The sequence below is a fragment of the Numida meleagris genome, chromosome 2 (genome assembly GCF_002078875.1).
Source record: "Numida meleagris isolate 19003 breed g44 Domestic line chromosome 2, NumMel1.0, whole genome shotgun sequence".
NCBI classification, from domain to species: domain Eukaryota; kingdom Metazoa; phylum Chordata; class Aves; order Galliformes; family Numididae; genus Numida; species Numida meleagris.
In genome coordinates this window covers 39,103,568-39,126,259 of record NC_034410.1, presented here as the reverse complement: position 1 = coordinate 39,126,259, position 22,692 = coordinate 39,103,568, and the positions used below count along the sequence as shown (strand labels likewise).

The 22,692-nt window shown below is 36.7% G+C and overlaps 1 protein-coding gene across 5 annotated transcripts in view; it reads right to left on the bottom strand.

Annotated features, from left to right (window-relative positions):
- RBMS3 (RNA binding motif single stranded interacting protein 3) overlaps positions 1-22,692 on the bottom strand; it is a 609,095-nt gene that overhangs the window by 494,756 nt on the left and 91,647 nt on the right. For all 5 annotated transcript variants that reach the window (XM_021386133.1, XM_021386140.1, XM_021386132.1 and 2 more), the window contains one exon: positions 1,574-1,747. In XM_021386133.1, the coding sequence (XP_021241808.1) occupies positions 1,574-1,699 (126 nt within the window). In that variant the 5' untranslated portion in view covers positions 1,700-1,747. The remainder of the gene's footprint in view (positions 1-1,573; positions 1,748-22,692) is intronic.

Here is a 22,692-nt window from a genome sequence, read left to right as displayed (position 1 = left end):
ACCTTATTACGAGAAGTATAGCATTCTTCTTGTAAACTCTTTTGCTTAGTATGTGGATGTCCAACCTTTCAGCTTGCCTGGGCTGCATTGAATAAAGAGGAACTGTCTGGGGCTGATGTTTTGATTATTGCTGAGTGATGGGTGTGTGCCCAGGGCTGGGCTGAGCTGCTTGGTGGGTTGAACATGCCTGGTTTAGTAGAGTCAAAGCTTGACTCACATTGAGAGTAGTGTTTATTTTAAATGATGAAAGTTAGGGAGCAGGTAATGACTTGAATACTCACAGTTCATTATGTCAAATTAAGCTATAGAGGGACTCTTTTGGGGCATTACTCTAAACCAGGAAAATATCTGTGCTCTTCTGATGCCATATACTGTCTTTCCCTTCACAATAGTGTTTATTATTTTCAATGACACTGTAATGGAATTAAACAAACAGCAGAGTCTATTGGGATATTTAATTCACTCTGAGATCTTACCAGCTTAGAAAAGAGAGACTTTACAAACATATTCCCCTCTTTATTTCAATTACCATGTTAATACTTCAGACAATTCCTAACCCAAACTTCTGGCCAAAAATGTGTTGGTAGGTAAGGTAGCAGAACTAAATCAAATCACACAGACCCTACAACAAGATTGCATTACACGTTTTCTCATCTAGAGTAAAAGCTGTTCTTTCCCCTATTTTCCTACAAATTCACTATAGGATGACAAAGCTTCATCACACACACGACAGGATGTTAAGATAGTGTATCCTTTAAGAAGCTATAACAACATCCAAAGTGAAGGTCAAATCTAAGTATTAAAACAAAGAAAAAGAGTGGAGAATAAAAAGGGAAGATTGCTTACGCTAGTGAGGTCTTCCCCAGTTAACTCTCTTCAAGTCTTTCAAAATCAGGAACTAAAACAACCAAAGGGCTCTACTACTTGCTACACAAATATGACAAAAACCACCACCAGCTTTCAGCTGTGGCTCTTTCACGGTTGTCAAATTAAAAAACACAACAACAGTGAGATTCCCTCCTCATTCTTTTTGGCCACCAGTTCATGCAAATTGCAGAGAACCAACAGTTTTTGCCTAGCAACAAGATTGCATGTTCACTGCTGATCATGTTAGTGATAAAGTAGCAAATACTAGCAAATCTAGTGATGAGAAGAGTTGCCCTCCTTCATTGACTCATTCATACAATTTATAATCTCTGAAACAAAGAACAATTCATTAACCTAACAGACTCACTAGAAACAAAAAAGAAGCCATTAATAATACCTTTTTCCAGCCCACTTCTCTTGACATTGAAACCATGGCATAACACACTATTTTTATGCAAGGAGAGAGCTTGATAAATGTACAGAACTATATGTACTATTATTGAGCCATTAAACTTTCCCATCTGTTTATGCCTTAGACTCATCTTAATATTTTCCAGTTATGCTTAGTACATAACAGCTGTCCTGACTGCCACAGGACAGGAGTGCTGGCGGAGCACGCTGAACCATCAGCTCCTGGGCACCTCTACCTCCCAGGGAGTCATACAGCTCATTCAGGTAATTGCAAAAAAAAAAGTTCTTTACTTACAGTAGGATGTCCAGCACAGTAGGTGTAGCTAGCATGGGACTGGTAGTGCAAGCTTGCTCTTGGGAAGGTGTATGTATTCCAAGCAGGTTGGCTGCTATTCCACTGGTTGCTAAAGCCAGGGCTCATGGTCACTCTTGATTTACTGTTTTGGTACGTTCTCACTGTGGAGCTAGACTATCAAAAAAGAAAGAAATGCAATGTAAAAATAGCTTTTAAGGTAGAATACAAACAATGTAGCTACACGTCACCATTCTGTGTATACATACTACTACATAGCCTGGAACAGACTTTTATTATTTCTGTACGAAATGGGGAAAAGCAAAAATTCAACTCCTTCAAAGAAGGAAAGGTGAAACAGCTAACCAGCGAAGGCTAATTCATGGTTAATGACGACTTGGGGATAAAGGTTAGATGCCATTCAAAATATCAGGAAATCTATCTAGTAGGTAGGAAAGATCAAACCTTTATAAAACTACCCCTAATTACACATATGTAATCATCTAAACTTCAAAATACTTTTGAATTAATAGAATTTGAAAAAAAAAAAACAAAACACCAAACTTTAATTCCCTTTCTTTTTTTTTAACTTAACTCAGTAACTTCTGTTGAAAATGTCCCAGACTACATATGTTATCCCCTACATTCTTTCTGCTTTCTCTGGTTTTACTTTATTTTAGCTGAAATTTTCAGTTTCTGCTACTCCTTTCGTGAAAAACAGAACTAAAACAGCAACAAAGAACCAACAACTAACAAAAAAACAAAACCCAATAAATACTTGCACTAATAGGACAGTTAACTAGAGCAAGAAAAAATAATCAATTATCAAATAAAAATAGAAGATGCATTCAAAGTAAATGCATTTTAGCAGATATTTATGTTGCTTTTCAACATTGTAAAGATGATTTTTTCTTGATATTCTCATTCAATCTGTGTGTTTGAGTTGTTGTTTTTGTTGTTTTTTCTCTTCTTGGCAAAAGTGTTCTCAATATCCCATGCAAATTAATACCAATCAATTGTAATTATTATAACCCCAAAACTGTTGTCTTTAGGCTCACCTTGACCTCAGTAATATTACAGTGAAAGCTTTGTAAATGTGAACACAAATAATATTTCTCAGAAATCCTTGCTAATATTTCTGTTAATAAATTGATGCTAGCAATTTCACTAATTGTATTCAAGAATGATGCTCTATTTATTTTTATCCTCCTTCCAAAGACAACTTTTCTACGAGATATACCTAGCATAACTGTATATCAATACGGGCCACTATTGAACAAGGTGTTTTACACAGCCCAAGTCTATCCTTAGCCCCGAGTGATAACGAGATAAATGAGAAGAACAGAGTCTGATACAGAAACAGAGAAAGCAGCTTTGTAGATAAGCATGACTTTCAGTTTCACTTCGCTGCTTCAGCACAGTTTCTCTGGGATAGGACTACTGAAATGAAAGAAAAAGGGAAGAGAGAAAACAAAAGGATTTAAGGACACATTTGACATATATATATTATATATAATGTATATATATTTCATATATATATATATAAATGTGTAATCTTTCCAATTTTTATACTATGTTTAGATGAGCTGGTTGTAGAAACTACAACAGCAGATGCCACATTGCCATTTCCTGAACGTGCCAAATTTACTTTATTTAATTTTCAAAAGCTTAAGTACACAAAGTTTGCTTCAGATATCTACTGCTGTATAAACTTGAAGTTCAAGAAAAGGCCAAATGACTTCCTGCATGTGTTTATTTCCTGTACTGCCGATTAGGAAGCCTGAAAAGAGCAGTTTCCGTTCAACAATTCTCAATATCTGGACAGATTCTCCTCCCGCCCCCACCCCTAAGTGAAGGATTCCTGCAGTGCGATTTCTAAAGATTTAACTTACGACTAGATGAACACAAAGCGTATGAATGAACACTAAAACCCACACTAAACTCTCATTAGTCACTGTGTGTGACAAGTGGTTACTTTGTTCTTACAAAAGGCTTTAGGAAAAAAAAATCTGCCCCTATAGTTAAAGGGGCTTATTTGAAATAAATCTTTTTGTATGAATTTAAATCATGATATATCAAAGGAAAGAGACTATGGCTGCAGCTAGAGAAAAAAAAAATGAAGGGTTTTAATGTGTTTTTTTTTTTCTTTTCTTTTCTTTCTTCCCCTTTTACCCTCTTTCCCCAAGGAGCAGAAACTGTATTTTCTTTCCTTTGACGTTCTACTTATCTTTCAGATCACTCCTCAAAGACAAATCTCTTTCTGGGTCCGGGCAGACTTGCTTCTACATCAGAGATGAGGGCTAGGTTTTGTTTTGGACAGATCAAGCAGAGTTTTAGTCATAACGTTCTGCTACACGTACGTTTCTCCCCTTTATAAACATCAGGTATTCAAGTGTTGCTGCTTATTAACTCCTCTTGAGGAGTCTACCCCTGGATAAATACTGTATCCTGACAATAGCTCTGCTTCTTCCTATTATTTCTGATAGGTCTGTGTTGAATGGGCCAGTGAAAATACCTCTGGTTGATGAGATGTGAAGGCACACACTAGCTGTGCTGATTGTTCTTCACCTGATTATGTTCACCGGTGCTCACGTGCCACACCACATTCCTGTCTCCACCCCCGTGCAGGAGGCACAGATCAGTCTCTTGTGCTACATGTGGACACAGAAACAAACCCTGTTGCTGCTTTCTGCTCTTCCACCCTCTCCCACCAAACAGTGAACGTCTAGAGAGCTGTGTATCACCCAGCCAGGAGGAGCTGTGCCGGATGAGGTGCCCTGAAGGAACGTGGCCAGTGGAGAGAATGTGTGCTGGGACAGTGTGAGCAGCCACAAGCAAACTAGGTGTGGGACACAGGGGTGGGGATGAAGTACTGCTTGAATTTGTTTTTGTTCCTCACTACTTGGCAATGGAGTAAATTAATTCTCCCCAAGTTAGATCTGTTTTATACAATGGTAACTGGTGAGAGATCTCCCTGGCTTTATCACAGCCCAGGAGCATTTCCACCTTATTTTCTTCCCCTGCCTTTTTGAGGCGGGGAGTGAAAGAGCAGCTTAGTGAGTATCTAACAGCTAGCAAACATCAACCTGCCGCAAACTGGCCAGTTTTATGGCAAACAAGGTTTGGCTCAGCATTTGAGAATGCACTTATTTCCTCCCAGCTCCACTGATTACTCCAAGAAAAGTTACCAAATCTCTCCACAACCTTGTCTTATCTACATCTCTTAGGTCATCAGTGGTGCAGCACTTGGAACCACCTGATCAGCTTTTCTCTGAAAAATTCTGCAGAAAACTGTCAGATTGTAACAAAACAGAACTTTCCCATCCTTCCTATGATTACCAGAAACAATGAATAGTACAAAATGAGGGGAGCTTTTTTTTTTCTTGAGCTTTTTCATTCAGGTACCTTTAAACTCTTAAAGTCTGATTCAATCTAAAATTGAGATCAGTACAATTTAAATATCTAAGCCTATTTTAAAATAGGAACCTTTTATCTGTGCCTTTGTTTCTCTGGCTTATAGGTATAGACAATCTTTTCTAACAAACTTTCAGAAGACATTTTTTTCCTCATGTTTACAAAAGTTTTGAACATTTTTGGACATAAGCACAAGTGAAGTGCGAAGTATTATTAGAATTAGTACTATTTCTTGAGCTTAACTGCTTCCAGCTCATAGTTCTTTTAATAGCTAATGTGTGAAGTCTAAGTGTGGAAAACTAGAACACAATATTTATGGAGAAGTTTTATCTTTAAAGCACCGCATACTTGCAAAGTAGTGGCAAAATTTTTGACTGGTGCAATGTTTCCAGCTTTTTAAGCAGTTTAGAGTAGACATAAGAACTCTCTGCAACTCCTCCCTATTTGCATGTGAGTAATGCATACCACTGACTAGGACTAAGAAACATTAACAGTTTTGATGGAAACTTAGAAGTCTTCATGTCATCACACACATGATCTTTTTTTCAGTGTAGCAACATCCAGCAGAAAACTAACAACTATCGTCCTAATTCTGAAATTCTACGTCACTTCAAATACAAGACTGCATCTATCAAACATACTTATGCCAAATATTCCAAAATTATTCTGCCTTATCTTACCTCTCTGCTTGCATTACCTTAAAAAAAAAAAAAAAAAAAAAAAAAAAAAAGACAAGTAGGATTAAAAAATTAGGCCTCGTATGTCATCTTTTAAAGGCAGCTTCCCTGAGCCGTGATGTTATTTCCTTAGCCCACATAATTTGAGCTGTCTCCAGTCCCTTGGATTTTGATTACAGAAAGATTCTGTCTGCAGCTGTCTTTCTCTTGGTGGCTTTTTTTGGTTGTTGTTGTTTTCTTTTTTTCTTTCTTTTTTTTTTTTGTAAAAGGAACTGTGTTTAAAATGGTGTCCATGTACTTCACCATATCCCTCCAATATGCTATTTTGGATATTAAAGTGATTAAAAGAGCTGAGCAAGGCTAAGCAGAGAAATAGCTAAGCTGGAGATGTTGTTTGCAAGATTTCTATATGCCTGTATTTGGATTAGACCATGATGCAAAGTGCAGCCCTGCGCTCTTAAAAGTTTGGATGCTTCATAAAACAGTACTGTTCCCATGGAAATCAAAATTTTCCTATAACCTGGAAGAGTCAGAAATGAAAAGATGTGCCCTGGAACATTATTGCATGAGCTAAAATGATGCATTTGTTTTCTTGCTCAGAGAAAAAAACGGGCAAACCAAATCTGAAGGTAGTTCATCACAAAATCCACCTGAGAGACCTTCAAGACTCTAGTGATTGTGAAACTGAAGAGAGAAAATGTTTTAGGTTTGTTTTTTGTTGTTGTTTTCCTTTTTTTTATTGTTATGAAAACTAAACAATGCAGATATTGCAGAAAATTATACATATATTTTTTCAATATGATGAAAGGGTAGTTTTGTGAGGTTACTTTTCCAAACATAATCTTTCACTATTTCTTGCTAATCTTTTACAGTTTAGAACCAGATTCTTTCTGTTCCAGTAAGAACAGAGATGTTAATACTTGGCCACTGCAAATTTTGAGTTTATCAAGTTTGTCTCATAACCTTTATGAAAAAGCTTCAGAGACATGACCAAGTTCTGAGAGAAACATTGTTTTTCCAGACATGGGACTGGAACTCAATACATTATACCTGGAAAAACAGGACAAAATGAGAGAAATGGCATTCCACTGAAACCACAGAGGCAGTGAAGTTATATTTCCTATCTCAGCATACACATAAGGCTATAGCTCATCCAGGGGATCCAAGAGCAACAAGCGTGAGCCCACAGCAGGCCAAAACACAAAGGGTCCAGCCTATCTGTCCTTCCCCTTCTCTTGCTCCCTATGGCCTTTCTGAAGAACTCCCTAGACTTGCTCCCCCTAGACAAGACCAAGGGTTCCTAGGCTGGCCAGACACTACAGCACAACTGAATTCTCTAGAGATGGTGCCCAACAGAAATGCAAAGCTGAGAGGATTTTTAGGATATGTCTCAAATGGAATGTGTCCAGAGAAGAACAACAAACCTGGTGAGGGGTCTAGAGCACAAGTCTTATGAGGAGTGGCTGAGAGAGCTGGGATTGTTCAGCCTGGAGAAGAGGAGGCTCAGGGGAGACTGTACACTCAGGAAGTTGTAGCACTCTACAACTGCCTGAAGGGAGGTTGGGGTGAGGAGGGGGTTGGCCTCTTCTCCCAAGCAGCAAATAGGACCCAAGGAAACGGCCACAAGTTGCGCCAGGGGAGATTTAGATTAGATATAAGGAAAAACTTTTTATCTTAAAAAGAGGTCAGGCACTGGAATGACCTGCCCAGGGAGGTGGTGGAGTCACCGTCCCTGACGGAGTTCAAGAGGTGTCTGGATGAGGTGCTACGAGATATGATTTAGTACTAGATTTAGGTAGTAATGGTGATAGGAGAATGGTTGGACTAGATGACCTTGTAGGTCCTTTCCAACCTTGTGATTCTGTGATTCTATGATTCTAAATTATCTAAATAACTCTGGAGAAATGTATTCTAGGGAAAAAATAAAATAAAATAAAATTCAGGCAGTCATTGTTATGTTTCCCCAGAGTTCAGACTTGAAAACAAAATGTATAAGGTTTTCACAGTTTTTTGGTTAGAGCTGCTGTCATTTCCAGTGACTCAACATTGTAATTCATGGTGTTCTTTTAACTGTTACTTGAATCCTAAGAGTATTTTTTCCTGTGCAAATTATGAAACATTGATCCTGTAGTTACAGAGTGAGCAGGGGAGCTGAAAAAATATGAAGGCATCACAGTTCCAGGAAGCGGACATGAAGAGCCCAGTTTTTGACTGCCATACCATCCACATCAGTGCCAAGAGGCAAAGAGCTTACTAAAAGTTATATATTGTTTTTTTATCTGAATTGGGTTATTTGTAATAAGTAAACTGGGAGCAAAAGGTGCATGTTATTGAATGTCTTGACTCCAAGTCCCCGCCTTCTGTGCTTTGAAAGGAATAAGGATACGGAAAATATCAAGGTTCCCCCTGTTCAGATTATTATTTAATCAATCTGTTGCAAGAAATTTAATTCATACCAACCTCAGAAGGACAATGAATATGACCCTTTAACGGTAGGTTGTTAAGTAATTATTTTCTGAAAATAAAACACAGTGGCAACCCCTAAACTTACTCTATCCCTTTTTACAATGACAAGGTTATAATTTAAAATAGTGAAGCATTGTGTTAACCGAAGAAGAGCATGGTCTAAGTATTCCCAGTAAATTCTGGCAAGAGCAAGTGCTTACAAAGACACAGTCACAGATGACCCACATGTGCTGCACAGATCTGATTTCTGAAGAACTCACACACATGAATCAGTCACTCAATACAATATATTCCTTCAATTGTGCACACCTGTATGGAGTGCCTCGAAAAGAGTACGCTTGTTCACCAGGAGATGGAGAGCACATAAGTGACAGAGGCAAATGTCTCAAAGGGGAGGGTCCATGTCAGGTAAAGTTTGATGATGAACACCAATCTTAAAAGAAAGTCTTTATTACATACAAAGCACACCGTCTTAAGTCTCTGATCTTAGCAGACCTCTGAAATAGTATTTTTACAAGGTCTGAGAACTGCCATACATTGAAGTCTTTCCTGAAAACTGCACAGCAGTACTCGTGACTTGTGGCATTCCCTGAGTAAAAGACAGGACACAAAAGGACATTGCAAACATTTAAGTACCATATTGAAAAATATTTTAACGTGTGATATTTCCTAAGATGACATTCCCAGGCACAGAAAGCTCTCATACCCCTTTGGCTGTAAGTCAATGAACCATTTTTGCCTACCTCTTACTATTTTTTTTACATGGAATGTACTGCAGACTGAAACAGAAGTTTAAGATCTCTACTGATTGATGACTGATTTTAGCATTTGTCTGTCTGCTAAACTGGGACTTTTTACAGACAGCTATAATCTTTTGTTAAATTCATTAGTTTTTGATACTTCAGAGGGAAAAATAATTATTTCATTGACACTTGAATTCCCTTTCCTTTTATTGTACCCAAAGGTACGTTTCACTCTGTTCTGCAGTATCTTAACATTTTTTTCTGATATATCAGTTTACTATATGTATATTGAATTATTCCCTGAACAATAAATCAACCACTGACTTGGATGCAAAATGATTTTCCTCGCACTAGATCTGCAATGTACAATGTTTTTTAGGCAATCCCAAGAGTAACACCTGGCTGACAATTTAAGCAAGTCTGCAATATTAACTGACCAAAGCAATCCAGACATATGTATCAGGGAAGAAGGATGCTTAAGAACAATGAAAAAATGTCCATGGCACCACTTCTATAATCCTACCAAATGAGAAGAAGTCAGATTTCTTTCTTCAGCTAGAACCGACAAAGCATTGATTCCAATATCACATGCATACTACAGCTCTTCTAATCCACAAACTGCTTACTTTACTGAACACACTGCAGTTGTGAAGTGCATTTGGCCACTGGGAAGAATTCTATAAATCCTGCAAAGCTACCTGATGTACCTCTCTACCATTAACTCATGTGGATGGACCTGCATGTTTTTGCAAACCTCACTGAGGGATTAGGACATTTATCAAAGCTATGATTTCTTTCCTCCAATGTTATATCTATTGTATACTAGGAGTTTTGCAGGTGCATGATTTATCTGTCCTGTCTTTAGCTACAATACCCTGAAAACAGTTTTTATTTTGTGCTGGGGAAACAAACACTCCTCCCATAAATTGTTTTACTGCTGACTGGGGAAAAGACTCCTTCTCTCTTGACAATAAAACTGCTTGCTTTCTCTGACTGTGGAATAATGATTTCTAGCATAACAATCTGAAGCTCAACAATTAAGTAACATAGGGAAAAATATTGCTTTTTTTCAGTATAATGTCTGAACTATCATTTAGTGAGTGTTTTTGGATATTTGATTACTTGATTACACACAACATAGCCATTGAAGTTTCAAGTGAAGGAACCAAGAAGGAGGAAGTAAATGTCAAACAAATTGAATGGACAAAAATCTTTTCTAGAATGGAAAAAAAAATGATATGAATTTTGTTACTGGGATCAAGACTGACCAAAGGTTTCAGTGCAGCTGAATATGATGTATGAACATTTTAAGAAGTGAGGAAGAAAACTCGAAATCCAGGAAAAGCAGAAATGAAGAGCAGTTTCTTACTTGGTGAAATTATAGTCAAAGTCTACAGGCCTTTCACTCAAGTCAAATATTCACAGAACCATATAAATTGTATATGACACATTTGAATGTAAAAAGGCTAATATTCACTTTTCCAGTACTCAGCTAATCTGTTAGAAAAGTAATAGTCAGTCTAACCATTCCATGCCTTCAGTAGGAGATATGAAAAATAAAAGAGAAAGTAGAATGAACTGTAAAGAAAAGAAGAAAATAAGAAAAAAGAAGTATCAGAGATCAACTCTCAGGGTACTCAAAATCAATTTCAGCTACCCCAGATATCTATCGAGTAACAAATACAGAACAGATGAACATGCATCCAGGTCTACAGAGTTACCTAGTGAAGTCACTTCCTCTTCCTTTAAGCTTTAGCCCTTCATGCTAGAGAGAGATATCATTAATTTATTAGCAGGGACAAAACAATTATAACTGAGAAGCTGAGTATAAGCTATTTGAATTCAGTGTAGCAAAGACTGGTTTTCCAGGTTATGACAATACAAGGGTACAGATTTCATGGAAAAAAATCAGTAAATATCAAGAGAAATGACATTAAAATTCCCAGTATGAAAGACAACTGAAACCCTAAAGAGACAATGTTTTAAGGCAAATTAGCTGATGGGAGTTTGCTTTGTTTTGCTTTTATTCCTCTGGAAAAGAAAAGGAACGAAAGCCTACTAAAATCTAAATAATCCTGTAGATTATTAACAATTCTGTAATCTAAAGTAGTAGGAAGGAGACACAGACATCAACAAACAAAACGACTATTATATAATTGAAAAACTTATCAAAAATCTTCACAGAAGGAATAAAGCAAAATAAGCTAACATATACTGATGGATTGACCACGCAAAGCTTCTCTGGCCTTGATCAGCATAGCATTTATAATAATGGGACTACTCATGACCTTAAAATAAACCATGAGTATAAGCAAATGGATCTCTGACAAAGCTTTTTAGAAACTACCTTGTAAGTTAAAGACTGCTCTCTCCTGCATGTATGTCAGCTGTGTACAGTGTTAACCCATGACCAGATCATAAAAGAAAACTTCCCTCTAGATAAAGTCAATCAAATGTTTCTAAAAACATAAAACCATTTACCTACATGTAGGCATGTGAATGTAAATAAATATCCTTCCTCTCATAGTACCTTCCCTTCAAAATGTAAAAAACTCCTTTCAGTCTTCTCAGCTAAAGATCAAAAGTTTTATTGGCTGACTGGCATTTTGGCTATGTTACAAGTATTTCAGATTAGTGCGCTATGTTTATGAATTAGTAACCCAACCAAATCACCACCAACAAAATCAAAATTACTTACATTTTAGTAAGTGTCATGCAGTAAGGAAAACACACAGGTCTGAAAATATTGTCAGCTTTCAAGAGATTACAGTACTGAGAAGAAATCACCCTGACGGATTATGCATCGAGGGGCTCAGGGTAGAAGGCAGAGACCTTCTGAATGCTGGTGGATCAAAAAAGAGAAACCATGGAACCTCAAGAGAGGAAATCCAGCTGAGCTCTACGGAGCCTGGCATGCAGAGATGCACATCCTTGCTTAGGAGATATTGTCAGCTAGGGGAATAACTCAGCACAGCACAGCCTATGGGATTTTTCTGCTTCAGGGCTCAGTGGTATGAAGAAGATTCAGCTTCTTCCTATTGAAGTTTATCATATACTTGACAGGAAAGAGGAGAAAAAAATAATGAAGGAAAGGTCTGCTTTTTTGTTTCTCCCTGCTGTAACCAGAGCACTTTTTCCTATCCCCAGAAGTTTGTTTGGGCTCTTAGGGGTTTCTCATCTCAATTTTAAAATGGAAGTACTGCAGTCATGTCCAAGTTGCAAGACACAGATGAGAGACAAGGAGCATAGACAGATGACAAGAGAGGAGATGACCAGAAACCACAGCAAGAGGCTCCAAGAATAAACAGATGCTACCTCGTCTCATCTGTGTTTTCTGTTTTGTATTTCTGAGCCTACTTCTCACAAGACAAGATGTGAAAAGAATGCAGATGGAGATTTCTGTCACATTTTTCCCAGCTGGTTTAAAAACTCTGCTTCATGAATACAATCCTTTCTAGAGCTCAGGTCTGCATTTCCAAAGCCTGAGGAGGGATATAATTTCTTACCACTCTATAAGGACACTGGTCTAAAAATGCTAGAGGATTAAAAGCAAATTAAACTAATACAGTTACCATAGAAATTCTTTTTAAAAGTTATACTTAAAAATTCATATTTTGGTGTCAGTAGAAGGTACTCTGCAGCCCTGTGCTCAGAATACAGATTTCAGGAAATTTTTCCATATAGCATATTCAGTTGTACGTTGTATTTCTTCACTCATACGGGTGTCATAACCTTATGACAGACACAGGAAAAAACAGTAATATAAACAAGATTTGCACAGAGGCTTACCGCATTAGTTACGCTATTATCTACCAACAGAGTTCTGATTCATTGGTGGGAATATCTTTGAAGACTGCTGAAAGATATTTTTAGAGACACATTATTTGTTCAGATTAAAACATATTTTTAAAACTCCAAGAATCACGTACACTTTGCTTCATTATTATTCAAGTGCAACTTGTAGTATGTAGTGAAATGTTCTATAGGTACTAAGACAGAAAATTAATGAGTATAGCTCTAAAACGAGAGAATAGTGCATATTATGCTTGAGAGAAAAAAAATGCATTTACACCTTAAGAGGAAAATAAAAAATTACCATTAGCTATAAAATAGGCTTCCTCAGTGACCCAAATGGAATTCCCATTGGAATGGCAATATTACTGTTTTCTCTTTTGTAACCTTTGGGAGAGGGATTGAAATTTACTCTCCAGTTACAAGTTTTATGTCATCATTATCCTACCAAAACTCAAATGAAAACATAAATGGATTGCACTGAATAGATAGCTTTCGAAAACTGCAGGCACATCCATAATGTGGTGTACTGGGCTTGCATCAGCTCCACTGCCCACAGCTGAGTGTTTGAGAAACAGCCTATCTGTGGAAATCCAGGTGGGAAAAAAAGAGGAATAAGAAAGACCCAACTGCAAAATCCCATCCATCTCTAGAGGAATTCTTTCCATGGAAACGAGAAAAAAAAAGTTTAATAATCCCCCATTCATGTTAAGATGCTGGACCTCCAGTAATCTCTGAGAAGCCAGAAACAATTGATAGGATAACTGATGGTGACTAAGAATTGAAAGCCAAATATAATACTAAATTTGTAAACAAAAGGAATAAAACTCTTCAGCTAGATCAGTTTCAAGATACTACTGAAAGAAACTTGTATGATGGGAAAAAAATTAACCTCAAAATTGCAAATACTCACAGTAACTTCCTTATGAGTGTTACTTTCTTCCAGTTACATAATAAGAATGAAAGCTATTACAAGTTGGAAGAAACACAGCAAAAGATACCAAGGGTCTTACAGTAATTCATGTACATACATGTAAGCATAACTAAGTGAAATAAAGAGAAGATATTTATAATGACATTTAAATCTACCGACTGAGGACTAAAGCACATGCAAAAAAAATGTAGATGGGAAAGAGAATACGGGGAAGACAGATAGTTGGTTAATAATAATAGAACTTCGCTCCATCTCATTTGTCTACGTATATTAACATGGAAAGTCAGGTGGAAAATGCTGTGAAGCTATTCTCTAATTTATAAAGATAAAAACGAGAAGTTGTTACATCTTTTTATCTTTTACACTTTATGTTTTAAAAGAAATATCTAGAAACACTAATTTAAGGGGAAAACTTCATTATTTTTTTTAACTGGTTGATATTCTATAGCTTAAATATGGAAGAAAACTTTATCTCTATAGACTAAATGTATTTATGTTCCCAGCCCTCTAATTTTTGAAATATCTGTTTTAGGCTCTCATTACACCCAAATTATTCGCAGATGTTGCAGCACAACTGAATATTTAGAGATAAACTACTCAAATATTTGATGGCATTGTCAACCTGTTAACAAAATATATGTTATTAAGTAGACACTGAATAGATGCTAAAACCACTAAGATCTGAGCTTACCAATTGTTACATCCCTTTTAGGAAATACGTATTTCCTACATAGACTTAGATAAGAATGATAAACTTAGATCGAAATAAGAAAACATGCATATTCTTTTTTGCTATTGCCTAAAAAGCTGATTTGAGACAGAAACAGGTTAATTCATAACAAATACTCAAGAAAAGTTATTAATTAATGCAAAAAAATTGGTTTACACAAAACTATTTTTATTTTTGAAAACTTAATTTTGAGAAGCAGAACATTTCACTCTAAATATAGACAGATTATTCTCAAATTTAAGATGAAATACAAAGGAATTTAGTTGCTATATATACGGTAGAATTCAGTTATGGCAACACAAATTATATGTGATCATTTCAGTTCATGGATCAAGTCTAGACGAACAAAGAACAGCAAGCTTCTCAGCAAATATGCTGTTTATCTGTTTCTTTAACATCAGAATCATACAGTTTGACGAGACTCTGATAAACATTCATCTAAAAAGAAAGATAACTTTAAGAAATACCATTTAAGAGATCAATGTTTATTCTAGATGCTAAGATTCCTTTGCATCAAGATCCTCATGCATATATGTAACTTTAAGCACAAGAGGAAGTCTACTGAGGCCCAGTGGATTCATTATATTACCAGAATTATTCACAGATTTCCATTTATAAAGCTTAAATATCTAACAGAAGACAAATATTGTATTTCTTTGCAAGGAAAAATAGATGGAGACTTAGATATGAAATGGAAGATTTTGTTGTTTGATGCAGGCTATAAAAGAAGGCTGGGAAGATTAATACTCTCTGGGAAGCATATTCCACTCATTATCTACAGGATATCTTGCACCTTGTTCTGAAGCATTTAGCAATGGCACATGGAACAAGAGATGTTTAATGGTCTGATATGGCCTTGCTGCATCAATCACTGTGATACAGCAGTCAAAACCAGAGGGTGCATACGGCCCTGTTTGATCTTTACAAGAGAATTCCGCTATGCTAATCTCAGATTGTCAGGATTACTCATTTATCTCTCTTGTGCATTTTATTACTTAAAAATCAATCCATCAATAGTCATCATGCAAAAATTTCTGTACTTCAAGGAAGTCAGTAGTGTTTGTATGCAAACATCACCGTGCGTATTGATGTTTCAAATTGTGAGGAGCCCTGTTGACCTTTTTCTTTTAATAAACTCATTTTTTGCAGAAAACATACACATTCATTATGTCCCCTACTTTCTAGAGAAAATATTGTTGTGGATGAACTCTACAGACACAATATTTAACAATAGGAACAAACAACTGAAGTATGTAACTGTCTCACTTTTTTCTTCAATATTCTACACAAACGTTCTTCTACTTTTATTTACTTTCTGTTAGGGCTAAGTTGTTCAAAAGATGATCCACTGTAACTTGTTAAAAAAATACACTTTTTAATGAAAAAAAGGATGAGCAAATGCAAAAGAAATTATTGTGGGATTTGAACAATAACACTTATGCTTGCCTTTAAAGCTTCAAGAATTTGCAGACAAAGTAAGCATAAGCAGGCAACTTATATCTGGATGTAAAATTATGCCCAACTTCAGATTACTTGTTAAAATCTTAGACACTTCAGTGAACACGTTTTCCCTTCCTATCCTTACTCATTTGCATACACTTCTGTGAAAACTTTTTCACTTCTCTATTCAGTGATATTGTTAACAGTTTAAAGTTTGGTCAATATATGACAAATTCTCACCTTAAAATTTATACCCTTATAATTTGACTTTCATAAGACAAATAACAACTTAAAGTACAAGATTTAACTGGTTGTTATACAGTTTAAGATTGACAATGGCCAACAAACCTTCAGAACCCAAATACCCAACATGAATGAATCTGTGTTATTAAAAGTATGGCAGCTATAAACTTTTTCTAATTTTATTGAGATACCCATAAATCCATAATATTCTTGAGAAGATAATGGACTTTTTGACTACTAAAATTTGAATATTCACATTGCAGGTTGGTCCTTAGGGTTCCCTTAAGGACGACTTGGCATTTGTATGATTATTTTTAAAAAAGAAGTCAAAACAGTCACAAGATTGTGTAGGTTGAGAAGACAGGTGAAGTTAACAAAGGAACATGAATTCATGCTGAAGTCACAAACTGAGCAGCAGCATCGTAAAAAATTTCAAGAGAAAGAGAAAGCCATTTACCATGCCCAGTTGCATGTTTTATTGTCACTACAAAATCCACATGTGCTGCTGCTTACTCTCAAACATGTTCTTGTTAACCCGTACTATTGTCACCTTACCATATTTTTATATTCCTTTAGAAAAAGACCTCTAACTGCAATTTTGCAACTAGGAACACCCAGGGATCTTCCATTTAAATAATTAGCTTTCCTAATTAATGCATAATTTAGTGTTTTTCTTCTTCCCATTACAATTTAGATCCTATAAAGTACAACATCTCTGTCACTAATTTTTCAAATATCAGTGAAGAAAAAGGTGATGAACTGAAAAAAAAAGAAAAAAGAAAAAAGAAACCCACAGATGACTAGGCCTTACTGAAACTCTGAAAATGACAGGAAAGCAGTTGGGAACGCTTTCACAGGGAACTTGTTATGCACAGATCAAAAAGCAGAACAACGGTCATTTTAAATAATAGTAACAAATAATATTAGGAAATACTAAGAGCTACAAAATCAAGTGACACTCCACTTAACATTAACTATTCAATAGATAAAATACTTCCTAGGTGAAAGTGAAAACCAGTAAGTTTCTTCTACTAAATATTCCCTGAAGGTCATAAAATAACTAGGTTTTTCTAGGTGTCTGTTCTCAGTAATACACAAAACACTGATCTGGTTTTTTAGCAACTGTTGTTGTTGCTGTTGTTCCTTCTAATGGTACCCCAAGCTCATGAGAAACAAAGAGCTAAGTAGATCAACTTTTTCTCATGAGGTTATGCAATGAAGGATCAGTCCAACATCAATGGATGTGAAATTAATTCTTCTTGCCAGTTGTACCTGAATAAGAAAGTTGTAGATGGAGTTCAAATTGCTAAATTAATATTCACACTGTAGTTTCATATTTTTCCCCTGGAATGAAAAAGTTAAGATCACATGGAAAGAGATCTGGGGCTATTTGTGGGGAGAAAGGGTTGAAACCAACCCTGCAAGGAAAGCTAGGAGAGCTATAGCCATGTTAAATAGTGTAGACAGTGGAAAGACCACACAATGAAGCACTTTGATTTCTTGCCAGGTATACTCTGTGAAATGAAATTGAAAATAAAATCTTAAATTACAGATGGCTTTCCCAAGCCTTCGCTGGCATGAACACTGCTGTGGAAAGGCTGTGACATTAGCAATTAGGAATAATAGAGCCTTAGATATTAAGATAAACTTATAGAGGAGAACTGAAAATATCTAAATATTTCTCATGAATATTCCCTGAATGAAAAAAAACTGAAATTGCTTTGGCTCTGCTTGCCTTTAAGTTTGCACTTTCTGGATATTTTTGGGGGAAAATATTTATAGACATTAGTTCATAACTTCTGTAAATGTAGTACTAATTCACGCATAAAAGTACAAGGACTGGGGAGGCTAAAGATAGATTTAAAAAAAGACATAGCACGTGGTGTGCCAGCAACACAGTTCTACAAATATTATGTTTGTCCTATTTATCCAAGCAAAACACATTGTGAGCATCTAAACAAAACTCCTTGAAACCCTAGCTTGATTTTTGCTAGCAATACATATCAGTAAGTACTTCCTGAAAGAATTAATTTGATGAAGAGAAAGTATAAATGTTTAATGAGTCACAAATATGGCAAATTACTTCAGTCCAGTCTTAAATGACTCATATTAATGCTAACTATTCAGAGAAAAAATTCCAAACTAATCACTAACATTTTAAAAACGACATGTAATGTCTGCACAAATATAGCATCACCACCAATTGTGACTACTGCCATGAAAAGTGTCACATAGTTTTTCCAGAAAACCTCGAATACTGTTAAGGGAAAGAATACAAATTCCCATTACATAATAGATTTTTTTTTTGTCTTAAATTTGTATAACTGTACTACAGTGTCAAAAAATGATTTGGTACTCTTTAACTACTAACTGAAGATGAAGAAGATATCACATGTAAATAGAAACAACTGTGCTGGCTCCTGATTCCATGCAGTCAATTAAAAATTGCCAATGGGAAAATTTCAAGAAGGATTTATGTAAAAAAATACATACATATAAATGTATATATACACCCTTGATGTTCAGTGTCCGTGTAATGGCTCAGCCAAACTGCATGTCACTGCCCCCACCTTCTCAGGCTGGTCTGACAGCATAAAGGAGGAGAAGAAAGGATGTCAAGCTGTGCTCTGGTGATCACCAGCAATGGAAACAGGTCAGATGCCCTCTGGTAACATGAGGTTAAATCCACATAGTTCCACTTTGCTGCAGAAACTATTTCAGCCCTTAGTAAATCACACAGTACAGACTTTGCCTTTTACTTCTCCTGCTGGGTCTAGCTAAGGATTGAGCTCCATAGCTGAATTTTGAGTATCCTTAACGTTTGTGGATCCAAAATTATAACAGATGTCCCTGCTGCGCAGGGAATTTTGCTTAAAGGTCCATCTGCCTGCAGACTGAAATCTGGGATTCTTTGTTTGCATCCTGCAGATCTAGATCTTTCAGACCAGTCATCATAAAAATACTGGATTTTCTTCCGAGGCTCAAGGAAGATCAATATTTTCATATGTTCTCCCCCTTTCAAAAAAGAAATATTGAGACTGTCTCAAGGTCTGACAAGGCACAACCTTTTCTGCATTATTGTTGCTTCCAAAGAATTGCTTATTTGCTGCAGAAAGGGAATAGACATGTGCACCTATCTTTAACCCATACATCACAGTGCTCCCCACTTACAGGAACATGGGAAGGATGGAGCCACTTCTACACTGCTACTTGTGGGACAGGAGGTAGAACACAGGCTCTGAACTAACATCATTTAGAAGGGAAAGCACAAAGAGAGGTACTAACATATTCAGTGAAATAATTTAGATATGTTTCTTAAACCATAGCAGGAGACAGGACAATTAAATGAAAGATGAAATCATAACAAAACAAAAGTGAAAGACTATGAAGGAATGAAAATCAGGAGATGGAAAGAGAAAATAACAGAAAGGGGACAAGTGAAAAGAGGTGGAAAAAGTATTTACTATGCAATTAGATTTCATGCGGGGAAGCACTCAATTCCTTCCTCTCTACAGCTTACAATACCACTTTTCAGAAAAATTCTCCACACTTCCCGTGGCAAATGAAGGGGAGGGTGGATGGGGGAAGAAGAACTTCATCCATGGTCAGGCTCTGGTGCTCCTTCTCAGGTTCTTCCATTGGATCACTACATTTTGTGTTTTGGATGAGAAGCTTGCAGGACTGAAGGGGATACTTGCACTTGAGCAGGGCCGACACCAACCCTAGGAGATTTCCGTGCTGGAACTCACAATACCCTTGGATAGAAGAGGCTCCAGTTTCCTTCCTTAGCTCATTCTCAGCACAGCAGCTCTACCTTTCTTTACAGAATTAGCATCTTGCTCTCTCTGTGTTCTCCCATAATTGCTGGCTTCCAGTGGGCCAATTTTCCCTCTGCCCATCCTCTAAAAGCAAGAGGATATCTCTTCTGGAATGAATTAGTTATCTTTTCACTGTACGTCTCTTTGGTGGCAGGCAGGCAGGCCCACAGGCTGAGGAAGAGGTTCTAGGGACAGCTAATAATGTTTCTTTAGTTTTCTAAACAGTCTCAAATGTTGTCTACGCTTAGGTCAGACCTTCCTTAAAAAAATCCTCTACCGCCCTTCCTTTGACTTCTCCATCAAATCACATATAACCTCTGCTTTATAGCCATCCTCCTCCCTCCTGGACCAGGTCCTGCATATGCAGTCATGTCCTACACAATCATGTCTCTCCATTGCTCTCCCCTGATCAACCTGAGGAATGACACACATCCAGATATGAAGCAGTGAATGATGCAGTAATTTCTTAAAATCAATCAGAATTCAAAGGTTATGACAATGTCCCTTTATCTGGAGCTGACTGCAAGTGTCCTTGTTTCTTCAATTCTTAACTGTTTTAGACAGAACAATGCATTTTAACTCCACTTACCCAAAGGAAGTCAGAGAGTTCCAGCTATTTTCAGAAAACATTAAGAAAAAGGTAATATATATATATTTAGACATGGTAAATGTTAGCCATTGCTTTATAATTTGGCATTCCGTGCACCTGCTTAAAGGTAATATTTTAGAAAACTTTGAAAACAATCTGTAACACACATCTGGAAAGCTGAGCGATGCTATTCAGCATATCCTTTTTCAAATGCATTTATATGTAGGAATAAGAACAGACTATTTGTATATGTGAATTTTGTAGAGGCTGAATGTAGTAGTCATAATAACCACAATCTGGACAGAGCTATTATTCTCCTGTAGAAATATAACAGGTTGACTATTTTTTACATAAACTATTACTTAACTTTTATGGAATGCCTTTATATTCTATTGAAATTCAGATGTCTGTGTTCTTTTATTACTGGCAGAATTAGAGAGAGAAAGAAGTCAAGCCTTCCATGTGGCATTCATAGTTTTCATATATTAGTGAAATGCTCTACACCTCGTTTCCAGGTTTATTCCATCATTTTGACAATCATCTATACTGTCCTTCTCTTGTTTGCATTTGAAAGGAACGGAAGTCTACCAAATAATTCAATTTTTCTCCTTTTTTCATGTTAGGCAATTCAATAGAGACTCACGTAAGATTCATGTGTATAGTGATCAAAATTTGTTACAAGACCTCTAACAAAACCTCACCAGCAGATACATTCTTCACTCCTCTGCTTCCAGCATCTAGCTAATCTATTTGCTTTTAACTGCTGCTTTTTGCCCAGCAAGATCTTTTACTGCCTGTGACTTCACCTCCTAAAATGATAGTCAAATTGGGCTTAAAGAATTTTTAATGGGTGTTAAGTCCTACTGATAGAGACCAGTTCAGTTCTCTTTCCAAAGGAATGACTCCTCAGGCACAGTGCAATCTAACTCTTTCCATAGTCACTCAATGAGTCCAAGATCCAGAAGGTGCCATACAGACCCATTTCCCACTTATACCATGCACGTTGAAAAAAGGTTAGACTTCAAAATAAAGAAATGGTGTCTTTTTTTCTTTTTTTCTTTTTTTCAAAAAATAGAACACACACACAAAAGCAGATGAAGGGAATGCATGCCGAAAAAGAAAATGAATTATCTCCACTCCACTGAAAGAAAACCAACAAATGTCTTTACGACGACACTAAAAAGCTGACTGGGGCCTGAACTTGCTTTCACTAATGTCAGTAACAGTTTGATTCAATGGGAGCAAAGTAAATCCCATTAGAGCCTTTTAAAGTAAAATCCTAATAAAAGCAGACATTACAAAGTAAAGACCCTGTTCAGTCCTCACTTACTGTGTAGCCATTGTAAAGCCACACCACTGTATCTGGGGGGCCGCAATCAGATCTGGAGTATTTCAGCTCTACGCTCACCACATCGCAGAAAGCCGAAAGGAGATGCTGCACTGAAACAAGAACTGCAAATCTCTCCTGGCCACGGATTTAATACATTACTGTTAGGTTTACATAAGATCTGGCCAGGTCCCAAATGTGCATTCCTCGACACTCATACTGCCTGATTTATGCTGCCTTATTTGGCTGGCAAAAGAATCAAATTGGTGACTGGTTTTGAATGAAGGCAATTAGGGTGGTTGATTGGTTTTGTAATTTGGAGAACACCACTCCAGAGTATAAGTCAATTGTGTAGAACTATCCAGGTCTTTAATCACTGGTTTCATTGTGCAAAGAGCTGATGCTTCACATCATGTGAAATTTATACCAGTTATAATCAATTCCACTCTCCCCATTGCCCACCATATTGCATCCTCCACTGCCCTGCACCTGGCACAAACATGGCTTTTTACCAGAGAAAAAGTTAACTGTCGTGTGGCCAATTATATTTCAAAGGTGTATCCAGATTTAATTTACAGGTTCAAGAGAGTATGAGGGGGTAATTATCTTTACAGAGCATCTGACAGCTGTTGTGATATAGTGTTCCAACAGTGCCCACTAGAAATCTGTCGGGAAGCACTTGTTTAAGTTTGAGTAAGGTTAAACAACAGACTTACATCTGCATGTCCTGGAAAACCACATCATCAACAAAGACACCAATTTCACATAGGTCTCCTGGGTCCCTCCTGGAAGACTGAAAATTCTCATTCCAAAGAGGGCCTCTTTTTTTCTGAATGGATTCTAAAATAGGAAGATCTTCAGGTATTACTCACAAAAATTAAGCCAAGCACAGGACAGGAAATCATACAAAATTTGCCTGTGTGTATTAACTACGTACTTTTATTTAAAC